This window comes from Amaranthus tricolor, chromosome 2 (assembly GCF_026212465.1).
Source record: "Amaranthus tricolor cultivar Red isolate AtriRed21 chromosome 2, ASM2621246v1, whole genome shotgun sequence".
Lineage (NCBI taxonomy): Eukaryota > Viridiplantae > Streptophyta > Magnoliopsida > Caryophyllales > Amaranthaceae > Amaranthus > Amaranthus tricolor.
In genome coordinates this window covers 38,961,816-38,974,311 of record NC_080048.1, presented here as the reverse complement: position 1 = coordinate 38,974,311, position 12,496 = coordinate 38,961,816, and the positions used below count along the sequence as shown (strand labels likewise).

Sequence of the window (12,496 nt, the reverse complement as noted above, 5' to 3'; positions counted from 1 at the left end):
TTTATTTTAGAAATTATGTCTTTTTTAAAATGTTAGATTGCATTTACTAAACGTTGGATTATTAGGAATAAATAGTGATAAAGATGTTTTTTTATATAATTTTTCATTAATATCTGTACGCTTTTCAAGTAGATAATGGATAAAACGTAAAAAAAAATTTATTTATTTTATTTTCGATACTAACAATTGAGTATGAAGTATTTTCTTATATTTAATTTATTTTTTGACAGCAGTGATGGTAATTTGCAGCGAGATAAACATATGAAAGATAATATGGACAATCAAGGCTGGATTCCGATATCATTAATAGCTGGATTCAATAGGGTAATACGTCTTGGGTTGTATACTTACCATTAATTCGTTAACCTATTACGAGTTTTGTTTAATTTGTTTCCATAATCTTTTGAGATTACGATTCTAACATTGTATTCTTATTTATGATTTATGATTATGGTCTGAATAATTTTCTTTTTTTGAATTACAAGGTGGGCAAGACTAAGAAGAATCTACAACGAGATCCGAAATCCAAGTCGGAACGGTCTGAATAATCTTAATCTATTAGTAGAATCTATTTATTGAAGAAGCTACCAAGAGATTTTAACACTTGTTTTTATCAAATTTGTGTGATTTTAACACGTGTCTTATTTTTACTTTGTTTTATGATTTTTTTGAATTAAAGATCTAACATTTGTTATTTATGATTTATGATTATGAACTAAATAATCTATATCTATTAGTAAACAATTTTTTAAAAAATCTCATTAATGTTCAAACAATTTTTGTTTTTGTAAATGTTAGTATACATAAGGAAAGGGAGCTTTATATTATTATTTACGCTAAAAATAGAAATATGTTGGATTAGTATGTTTTTATATAGCTATACAAGAACAGAAAAAAAGGGCTAGACATAGAAGTAATTAGATGAATTTGTTACATTTGGAGAATCTCTGCACAGAATGGATCGAGCCTCCATCACCGACCTTGGTGGCTCGATATCTTTCTCGTGGAGAGCATTGCCTTGCAAACGCTGCATCTGGGACGCGAATATATCATCCAATATCTACCACAGTTACGGAAAATCAGACATCGTACAACTATTAATGACATAGGACTTTATTATCAGAAAAAACGAGACTTACCCCAAGCGCGTAAGATGATCCTCTGTACCAGACTCGGTTTTCTTTTCGTCCCTCCAGAAACCTTAATACAATCTGAAGAGTACTAGTGATTAATATTACCAATATGATTGTTTGTGAATATGGAAGAATTCGATCAAAGTTCATACCTGACCCATTCTATCCCAAAATCCTCGACAAATTGCCACGAAGATTTGACTTGGGAAAACCTCGTGCAAATTGGATATAGAATCAATCAGTTGCGATTTTAGCATTAGCATTCTTTCGCGGACCTCAGCTTCACTGTCTGAGTCTTGTGTTTCTTCCAAAACCCGCTTCAGTTGTGTGTTTCTGTTAGCTTGTATCTGTCGTAGTAATCGAAAAGTATTATTCAATGTTTTCTTACAATATGCTGTGATAACTTTTAGGCTAACTAGCAAGCTAAATCTCTAAAGTTGTGTCCTTGTGTTGTTTGGATGGAATGCTCATGTCCAAGAATAATATTTTCCCAACAATGCGCACAATCGCACCCAAAATGACAAATAACGCGCTTGTGTCTGTTATCACTTACCACAACGAAAAACTGTACACTTTCTAAAGAAGCCATATGTTACACATATCTCCATTTACATCGACATGTCTATTCTAGCACGGATCTGGATGAAAATTAAAGTTTTATGAATTATAACTTCAATAGAACTTCAATTTCATTCAGTTCGTGCTTTAACGTGCTTACTAGTGACATAAACAGCCTAACAGAACTAATTTTAGCAACCAAAAAATCACTAATGAACCAATTATCTATTGTTGGGACAAACAAAGAGGGGGGAGAATTAATGCTAGAGCGATCTTAAACTAGGACATACCAAAGAAGTACACTTTCAGTTATAGACTTATGATGTAAAGAGTAATAGAGTACGCCATCAACATGCCAGAGCTTAGGCTTTTGTAAGTTCAATACAAGCTTCAATACCTATGACACCATCCGATGTAGGCCATGACAGCATGGGATGATTGTTTAGAGGATTTTATACAAAGCCGAAAAAAACAGTGCAGCAGAATCCTACTTATGTGAATCTTAGCATGGGAAAGTATTTTTAGAACCTAACAAAATCTGGTGTATTTTCTCTTAATTTTGAGGATGTGTCTACTAAGTTATGTCCTTTTACAGTGTAAATGAGACTGATTGTGAATAAATGTTGAAATGGGAAATACTTACATTGCTATGAAGTTTTACCACTAAAGCCTGCATATAATTTTTGTACTTTGTCTTAAGCAAAACAGCTATCCCATTCATCTGCTCTCCAGAGGACAACTTTTTACCACCAATTGTGGGCAAACAAGATGCCCAAGATTTTAAAAGATCCTCCACTTGAGAATGTAGAACTTCAACTATTCTTTTGACAGTGTTGAGAAATGTACCTAACTGTTGGATTTTGATATGAACAAACATTTAAGTACTGAAGTTGATTGGACCAATGGCATCATGTATAGGCAAAAACTGGAACAGTCTATACATAATATATATCATGAACTACAAACACAGTAATGGCACAGCATAATTTAGGAAGTCCAGCATTGAAGATGGAAAGGAAATGAAAATAGGTAGAAGATGATATACGTATTTCATTCTGTGATGTTTTGTCCATCTTAAAAAAGTCGTAAGCTCTCAGATACTCAAAGTGAATCAAAAAACTCATAATTTGCTATATGACCAAATATTCTAAGCCATACAATGATAAGAGAACTGAGAATTCTTTAAATGGATGCACTTCATGTGCAGGTACTTACTTGATTAGGGACTACATAAAGTGTCGCTGACTGTCTTCGGGCCAACTTCTGAACCTGCATACCAAGCTTCTTCGGTATGCTATCTTTCAATGGAGCCAAAATGTCACAATACTGCCGTTCCAATGCTTTTAAGATTGCTCTCTCAATAACAGCAACAGCCTTCAAAATGGCAGCTTGTTAAACTTACAAAAATTTGGAGAGTACTGCTCATAGATACATAAAAGATGAAAATTTCAATTTACATCTAGTTTGCACGATTATCACTACTTATTGTGCGCTTACATTTTCCAAAACTAACGAGTAATGTGGCCACCGGCTGATAACTATCTCGTACTGAGTTAACATGTCCTTTATCTTTGAATACATATCCTCCGCAAATGGTGAGGTAGAAAGGTTGGTCGATAACCCAACAAATGGTGTCTGCAAAAGTGAAGTCAATTAGAAAACATATTAACAAAGTAATATTCTAAAATAGTAGGGACTAGGCTTACTAGCTATTATAATCCTTATCTTAACGTCATTAGGTTTCAAAACGTCTACTATAAGCTTTAGTTTAAATAAATGTTGTAGTATGCTTGAATTACAATGATAAAGCGGATATATTACAAGTTCACAATTCACATTGCAATGTCAGCAAAACGTGCTGTAACACAAAAAGCGCTTATGCGACATTGTGACCATTACCACAATCGCGATGACATTCGCTGTAACACCCCAGAATTTCCGACCCCTTAACGAAACCTTAACGAAACCAAAACCTTAAAGGACGGGAGGAAATTCGGGTGTTACATTCGCAGTTTGGGTAAGCCTACTTTTGTTATTCTATGGAATGTGCAAAAACACGCCAGCAGGCCAGCATACCTTTTCTGCCTTGCAGAGATCTAGCAATTCCAGCTGCATCTCTTGTACCCACACCATTATGTAATTGTGGAATAGATCCTTGGAGTCCACACCACCTTGAATAGGACTGTCAAGAAATATTGGTTAGCTCAAGAAATTAAAGCTGAGTTATTAGTAGCAGCCAACAGTACAAGCTTGGTTTATCATAATCCAATAAAACAGATTTTCAATTTTGATGATTCCACTCTGTACCTTAGTTTCCATGTTTCAAGATCCCTCTCAAAATCAGAGGTTGCAACCAGAAGTTTATTCACATGAGGCAAAGGGCCAGATGGAGGACATGCTGCAAGGAACCTTTTCAACCTCTTGGACAATTCAGAGCTATAAATGGTAGCGGTGATCTTTGACAGGTCAATTGAACTGATGACATGAGAGAAAAAGCCAAAGAGGTATCAGGAAACTGAAGCATTCTTCTGAAACAACCATACAGCCGGAATTCTCAATACCTGGGTAATATATGTTGATTGTTGATTTTGATGTCCGCAAGGATTTCTTTGCCTATGTTTATGCAAAGATTTTTCATCTTCATATATGCAGTGGAGATGGATATAGGATCTGTCAGGATATTCTCAGGGTTGCTTGACATGAACTCATCTGCTTCTAGCATGTGCCTTCGACACCTTTTCTGAGCTGCAGTCTGGCATATTTGCAAAGGGTAAGAATTTACTGAGAAAATGCAGCATTTAAGCAACATTTGATTGATTTATGGTGATCAAAATAATTTTTTGGTAAACATACCTAAAGGAAATTAACACATGTGCTTTGGAGAATTACAACATTCCATTACTCGAAAATTCACAATGTCATTATGTGACTTCCACCTATGCCACCTAGGAAAGGTTTTGGAGGTTAGATGTATGCAACCTTACCCTTGTAATAACAAAGAGGTTGTTTTTAATTCAACTCTAAAGCTATGTGCCCAAAACATTATTTGCAACTTCACACACAAAAAAAAAAGTGCATTTTACTTAAGTAGGTCCGTTATAATCCAAACCAAAGATCTTATAAATCTTCGGCTCCGTTGAGAATGGACAAAACAGTTTTTAACTACTCCAATGTTGCATTAATGAATTACATTTGACATAGAAGCAAATCTCCATAATAATTTTATCATTTGTCAAAGCATTATTCTCAATTTCACTTGAGATGTTAGTGAAAAAATGTTTCAACATTCAACGTACTATAGGAGAAAAAGGGGGGAAACAAGCTAAGAAAACTTTTACTATTACCTGTAAATACTTTTGTAAGATTGATTGTGCGCCTTCGGAAAGAATATCATGAAGAAGAGTATATATTTGCACCGCAGGAGCTAGAGCTAGTGGTGCAGTCTGCGGTACCAAAATAAGTGAATCCGACAAATGCGTGGCAGAGTGCTCATCCAATGACTTATAGTTTTCAAAAACATTTGCCAAGAGACTCTCAACTTGCACTTCGCATTCCATCAAAAGGCTTTTCTGTATGATGGCCAACAATCAATGAAAGCATATACCTCAGTACAGTTGTAGTTTAAAACTTTTTCTACCATGTAGATGTTTTGCCATTAGATGAAATGCGAAAGATATAAAATCATATAGCAGGTAAATTCATAAAAAGATGTCAAGTTGTGACTTTGTGACTCTAGTACTTGACAATAATTCAGACTTGAACATTCCAACCATCGGCACAAACTTGAAGTCTGACATTAAACCCTTGGATAACTGAACGCTTTATGGAATACAAACAATTAGTAAAAAGATTATTGAAGGGATTTACCTCTTGCCTATTTAACGTTTTTTCTCCCCTAGCTTTTACAACAGGCACAAGCAAATCCAGTACAAGCTCTAAGCAATCTTTGGTAGGAGTAGCAACTTTCATGACGTACAAGAGATACCTACAGCAAAAATTAGTTGGTGCAAACATCTACAATGAGCATTAGGATCTGGATACACGAGCAGATTATCATGAAACAATTTTGTTTCACCTTTACAATGTACATATTTTCTTCTACTACATATACATGTTTGAATAAATTCAAATAAGAACTCAGAGCCTTTTTATGATATTCATAAATTGAAAAAAGACTAGCATTTTGAAGAAAATGTTAGCAATAAGATTTAAGCAATGCAAAAAAAATTAGGTGACAGATTTCACCTATTTTAATACCTTAGCTTTGTGTAAGACTCAGATACCCCATAATAGTCTGCAAATTCACTCAGCAACCATTTCCAAGGACCATACAAACATAGATTGCTAGAATGGAAGTTTTGTGCGCGCATTGCAGCTCCCAGCAACATATCATATGCTAGAGTTTCAACAACAGGACTAGTCTGTAACATGGTTACAAGAGGGAAGTTAAAGTATGAAGCAAAGCATTTGAAGCCTTTCAGCATCTCCTACCTATAAGTACTCAAAAGGTATGGAACTGAAAAAAACTATGATGTGCCGATGGCTAGTAAAGCCTTTAAAGGGCTAAAAGCAGAAGAAAGCTCTAAAGGAGAAAATACTAAAAGACGTAAACTAATGACCAATAGCCACAATAGGATAAAAGAACACAACATTAAACTACCAAACTTATGTGTTCTACTAATTAGTATTCACATAAATGGACATAAGTAACATAAATGACCACCAATGGGGCGAAGCTAGGGGGCGGCCAAAAACGCGGCCCTTTGTATTTTTAGCTTGGCCCCCCTAATTATTATATGATATATAGTATAAAGAGTTTGTCATAAAAACACCAATAGCTCAATGGTTAAAGCAGTACATTTGAATCAAAAGGTTGTGGGTTTGAATCTTTGGCAAGTTATTACTTTTAAAACTGTACTATTCAATACTCTAAAATGTGGGTTTGCATACTTTTTGTTAATGGTCTTCTTTAATTTTGAATCAACTTTTTCACCTTAAATATATCTTATTATTTATTACTTCCTCTAGTTTTTAATAGTTGCTACACTTCTATTTTTCACGCTATCCAATGCACGATTTAAATCTTTAATATCTTTAATTTCATATGATAAAAATTCTATAAAGTTAATATTATGAAAATACGCATCAAGACGAATCAATTAAGATCCCACTTGACTATGTTTATACATGGAGAAATATATACCAAATAAGATCAGTTGAGGAACAGTAGTTGCTATAGCAACTGTAGCAACTAATAAAATCCATAGGAAGTATTTATAAAGTAATATGAGCAAGGGAGAAATTGATACTTGCGGTCACTCAATTTACAAAACAAGCTGTGGAAGTTTTTTTATTAGAAAGCCTTATACTGAGTAGTAGTAGTACTCAAAAAGTAGTAGTAAGTATTTTTCTAATCTTATTTTTTAAAAAAGTAGTTTTCTAATTCAGTTTGTATATTTATAGGATGACAATCAATATTCAAATATCCAATATAGTGAAACGATGGTTTTATGTCATCTACTAGGTTGAAAGATACTAGGCCCCTCCTAGATTAAAAATCCTAGCTTCGCCCCTGCTAGTGAGGATTAAGGCAATCACTGCATTGAGTTCAGTTTTTGTGGTTGATGCCAATTTCTCATCCAATTATTAAGTTCAATACATCATTACATCTTGTAACCATTGAGAAAAGGTTTTTCCATTTTTCTTGCTGGAGGAGGGGGGAGGCGGACAGTACCACCTATGACAGTTCCAAAGTAATCAGAACCGTTCTGAAACATAAACTATAAATGTTCTGAGTAGTTATTTATTGAAGCAAGACTAGAAATGGTACAAACAGAGAGGGGGGATAAACAAGTTCTGTGTGGAAATCACCAACAAGGGAATCAAACAACTACATCCAAAATAGATGAGAATATTGGTAATAAGAATCAGACCTTCATATGTTTACCCTCCTCATCCGGAACTGAACTAGCAATAAAAAGTTGGATCTTCCCAATGCATTCATGTTCACTATGGTAGATTGGCCACCATCGAACTTTGTCACTCTGTATGATAAGATAATGTATCAAGTCGCATTTGGAGAAATGAAGCACCAAATGAAATGAATTGTTTGCATTTTGAAAGGGATATGAAACTACATACTTGGCTCTCAGCTATCAATGAAAGTGGAATTATAGCTTGACCTTGAGTCATTTGTTTTGAATCTCTAACTTCAATCAAAAGTGCATCCCCTTGACTTTCCGGAAAGCTGGAAACAAAGAAGCAGGTTTACATGCAAGTGGTGTTGATTATATTTGCACTTGTACTATATTGGCAATGACGATTCGAATTTCGAAGTACTACTAATGAAACTTACAAAAATGTATCAACAAGTGAGACATGAAAATACTTGAGGATGGTGTGATACGCTTTGATGCAAAGGATGACATGATACCGATTCGGGGTTTGGGCAAATAATTGGACAAGAGTCATATTTGCAAGAACTAAAGAACGAAAGGTCAATCAAACTTACAAATCATGGTAATCACCAGTTCCTGGATGCAAGCATATTGCAGAACCATCATCCATTTGAGAATCTTCCATGGAGCTCTTTAGAAGGAATAAGCATGACATAGGTTCTGAAATTATGGTCCAGTATTTTTGAGTTCCATCCATAGAAACAACATAAATTTACTATATTTGTTTCTTTCATTGAATATTTTCAGGAAATAATATGATGTTAATTTTACTACATGTACTGGAGAGCAAGGGCGAAGCTACATAAGGGCCCCTTACTAATATATGCTATATATAGTTTAAAGAAAGCAAAAATATAACAAAAATTACTATAACTCAATGGTTGGAGTAACACATCTGTAACTTAAGGTTAAGGAATCAAATTCAAATTTCAACTATTATTTTTTAATAAACTAATGAATTTATGTTATAATCCATTACTCTTTATCTTTCATAATTTTACATTCATCCTTTTTAGTGTGTGGGTTTATATTTTTGTTATCTTAATTTTAAAAGTGTTATTTTTAGACTTACTAGGCGAATATATAGATTCAAAAACACTAGGTTATTTTTTCAAAAGGGATAATTTTAGGTAAGCGTCAACTCCATTTGTTGAATATAATTTTTGCTATGATTCAAGTTCATTTTAGTCTACATGATTTTAAATTTTCGTAGTTAAACTAATTTTTATATATAGTAAATAATTTGCTTATATAATATATCAACTATTTGGCCCCCCTTAATTCAAAATCTTGGCTTCGCCCCTGTTGGACAATACGTACCTTCACTTGTAAGCGATAAGGATGAGTTCATGAGCGAATTGATGCTGGTTTTCACAAGTGATGAAACATGGCGCACATACTTTGCCCCTGTTTGAATGTATAGTGAACCTCGGCTAGAGTATGAACTCTTAAGTTTTCTTCTTGGTATAATGCGTAGCTTTTTCACTGCCATGACAAGACATCAAAATGACTATTCAAAGTCTTTTAATCAAGATAGGATATTCTGTAAATAGTAATTTTCCGCAGAGTATTAAAAGTGGAGCTAATTTACCAATAAAAAGTAAGTTAAAAGAAGGAATCAAAGACATTTGAACTGAGCACCATTAGAAAATATGACATAAGCCTACCTTCCACCCTAATCTTGCTGACTACTATATCCTGCTTCCTACAGCATGTTTCTTCTCTGCTCTTAGAGACCCCATCCTTTTCTGTTTGCATACCTTGTGGATGCAGTAGCAACTTGTTCAGCCTATTACATTCCATGAAAACAATAGAAAAGATCAGAGTGACACCAACTAAAGTTCATAACTAATATAATTACAAGGTCACACACCCAAAAGCTTTCCGAAGGATAAGGCATTCATCACGAAGGAACTCGGGTGCATCTGGACAACCATTTGCCCACGCATGCAGGCATAGTCGAATGCAGGCATCATATGCTACAAGGATTTGCAAAGCATTTTGTCCACTGCAACGTTTTTTATGTCAGCGAAGATCGTGAGCAAGAGAAAACCAAAAGTGACTGCAAAGTGATAAGGTACAAAACAGCAAGTTAAAGAACTGATAATGTATAATACTTCTCATGGAAATCAACATCCTCTGAAGTGTCTGCTTTTGGTTCTAATAAACCTTGCTTAATCTCTTCATTACAGTCTCCAACTCCAGTTGTGTACAGTCCATTTCTGGTGAGTTCATTCATTGTAGCATCATCCATAACAGTTTCATGTCTCTCATCATCTTCTGGCTCACATTCAATCTCGGCATCGGCTGCGACTGGAGGAGCGCTCGGAGTACCTAAGTCTCCACAATCATAGAATCTGCTATGATTGATGGGAGTATCCTATGAAGAATAAAATTCACAAAATAATCAAATTATGTTAAACAAATAAACCTGAAAACTTTGTTGGCGTTATTAATAAGTAAAACTTTCACTCGGACCTGTGCACTATATGGGTTAGCATTAACAAGAGAGTGACCACCACTATCTGGAGTCATAAAGTACTCCCTCTGTTTCTCTAGTCCAACATCACTGTATCTTTTGGTCGCGTTCGGCAGTTCAACTTTGAGATTAAGCATAGATGATCCTCTGTTGATCAACAGTCCAGGTCGACATCTAACATGTTTACCTTGCACACTAATGGTATCTTCATTGTCAAAAAGAATGGGCTTCCCACAATTACTGACATCATTGTACGGTGAAAATTCTTGGTCATGTTCAGGATAATAACTATCCAAATCATACGGTGCTGAAGCCACACTTTCATCACCATCATCATCACTATCATTACTGACAGTCTGCTCATCAGATTCACTCAAGTCTAGAGTAGACATACTATGTTTGCCAAGCAAACCAGAATGGAACTTCAGAGATGGCAGAGTTTTAGGTGACAAATAATTTCTTCCATTCCAAAGATATGGGGATGATCTAGAAATTAATCCATATTCAAAGTTTTCCCGTGAAGAAGGTTCAGCTTCCATCACTTCATCTTTCCCCTACATGTTCAAAGAATTAAACAGTTGAATATTTAAATTTACAAGAATATGTTGGATTGATCAATTGTTTCATTTTACCATCCTAAAAACACAAAAAAAAAAAAGAAAAACATCTATATTAGTATTAATTTACAATCATAATTAATCGCAAAAAAAGAAAATTGTTTCCCCCCACTACATAATTTACGTGATGCAAGTTTCAGCAGCTCAGTTAATTCAGCAATGATGATCAAATTTTTTCGAAATGTCCTCTCACGTTCCATCACCCCAATACCACTCCCATTGTGAGGGTTGAAATCTTGTTGTTGTGACAACAACGAAATCGCTTCTACTTTCTAATTGAATCTTGATAGCAAACACCATTGCACTTTACAATAATAAAAGTGCGCATGGTTCAATTAACCATTTTGCTATAGTCCATTTAAACTGAAACCAAAGAACTATAAATTTTTGGCCTCATGAGGATCCAACAATTCCTCCTCATGATCAAAATAGCTCTCCGGCAAACCAAATTAACCAAGTTGATGCCAAGGCAAATTCAAATCAAAGAGTTCATCAGAAAAATCGCATACTAAAAGTAAAGCAAAGACTTTAACACAAGCACTATTAGAAATTCCTCCTCGTGATCAAGTCTCCGCATGAACCAAGGCTTATACTAATACTAAAATTCAAAACTACGATTGCTTTTACCAAAACAAATTGTAACAAAGCAGGAGTATAACATTGAAATACTCCCCCACCCCATCACAAATTGATCGATTTTACACCCTAGTATTTAAACAAGAGTATTTTTAGAAATTCTATTCATTCATGTTCTATTTCTTGGTGATTCAAGGTCTACTTGGATTTTGGGTTTTGGCTTGTTCGTAGGTCAATAGCCAAAAAAACTCGTTTGGTAAATAGCTTTATTCTAGATGAAAAGTTGGCTTTAAGCTAAAATGTTACGAAGTTAACTTTAAGCTAAAATAAAAAAGTTGATATGAGTAGCTTTTCCATTAGCTTTTGCCATTTGACCATTATTTCTCTAATAAGCCCTAACTAATCCTCAAACACACCCTAAGTAGTACAAGTTTTTTTTTTTTTTAAATCTCGAAGTATAACTTCCCGGTGAAAGGATAAGAAATATCTCAACTAAGAACACTAAACTTCAATGGGTCTCTAAAACCCTAATGCACCGCTCCTAAAATTGAGGTTGTAATTGTATCTATTCCTGCCCATGTCCGGCACTGCATTCTTAATCTTATTACAGTCGTTCCTAGTATCTATTCCCTGCCATTTTAATCTTACAAAGGTTCATTTTACTGAATGCTGCTTACAGTAAACACTAACAATTTCGCATTTGTTGAAAATTTAAATACAAATCCGACAGCTAACAATTGATAAGATCTTAAAATGAGTACATTACTCAAGCATGAAACCCTAAAAGTTAATCAAAAACAAATTATACTCGCAAACAAATCATTATTAAAATGGAATGAATACACTATATATATAACTATACTAACTTAAGAAAGTACCAAAATCATAATAAAAAAAAGAAAATACCTTATTAATCCATTCCATGGCAGATTGATCCAAACCATGAGCAAACATTTTTTCGTGGAAGAAAATTCAAGCTATGCTTGATTCTGATTTTGATTCCGATTGATGATCAATGATGATATCAGGTATGCAGAAATGAGAGTGAGCCGAGTAGTGAGGATGTAGGGATACATACATGATCAGGAGCGCTCTGCCTAACGGCTAGTTTGAATTTAATGTGACCAACTAAATTTCCCTTTCTTTTTTTCTTTTCTTCATTGGAAGGTGGTTCAA

The 12,496-nt window shown here is 34.5% G+C and overlaps 1 protein-coding gene across 1 annotated transcript; it reads right to left on the bottom strand.

The window, feature by feature from the left end:
- Positions 1-733: 733 nt before the first annotated feature.
- On the bottom strand, positions 734-12,495 carry LOC130806750 (uncharacterized). The gene is made up of 21 exons (XM_057671949.1): positions 12,227-12,495; positions 10,127-10,681; positions 9,766-10,028; positions 9,522-9,656; positions 9,316-9,437; positions 8,969-9,133; positions 8,203-8,308; positions 7,833-7,938; positions 7,625-7,735; positions 5,949-6,112; positions 5,559-5,676; positions 5,036-5,260; positions 4,253-4,443; positions 3,999-4,166; positions 3,768-3,873; positions 3,189-3,326; positions 2,907-3,065; positions 2,335-2,541; positions 1,286-1,480; positions 1,140-1,211; positions 734-1,060 (listed from the first exon to the last, which is right to left on the bottom strand). The coding sequence occupies exons 1-21, from the start codon at positions 12,272-12,274 to the stop codon at positions 902-904; spliced, it is 3,513 nt and encodes a 1,170-aa protein (XP_057527932.1). The 5' UTR covers positions 12,275-12,495; the 3' UTR covers positions 734-901.
- Between the last annotated feature and the right edge of the window lies 1 nt (position 12,496).

What these genes read in the sequence shown, in the direction of transcription:
- LOC130806750 (XM_057671949.1), bottom strand. Translation starts at nt 12,274, where the DNA reads ATGTTTGCTCATGGTTTGGATCAATCTGCCATGGAATGGATTAATAAG. An exon ending in ATCCTTCGGAAAGCTTTTGG is followed by an intron (nt 9,438 to 9,521) that starts GTGTGTGACCTT and finishes GGAATGTAATAG; the next exon opens with GCTGAACAAGTTGCTACTGC. An exon ending in AAACGTTAAATAGGCAAGAG is followed by an intron (nt 5,261 to 5,558) that starts GTAAATCCCTTC and finishes GCCATCATACAG; the next exon opens with AAAAGCCTTTTGATGGAATG.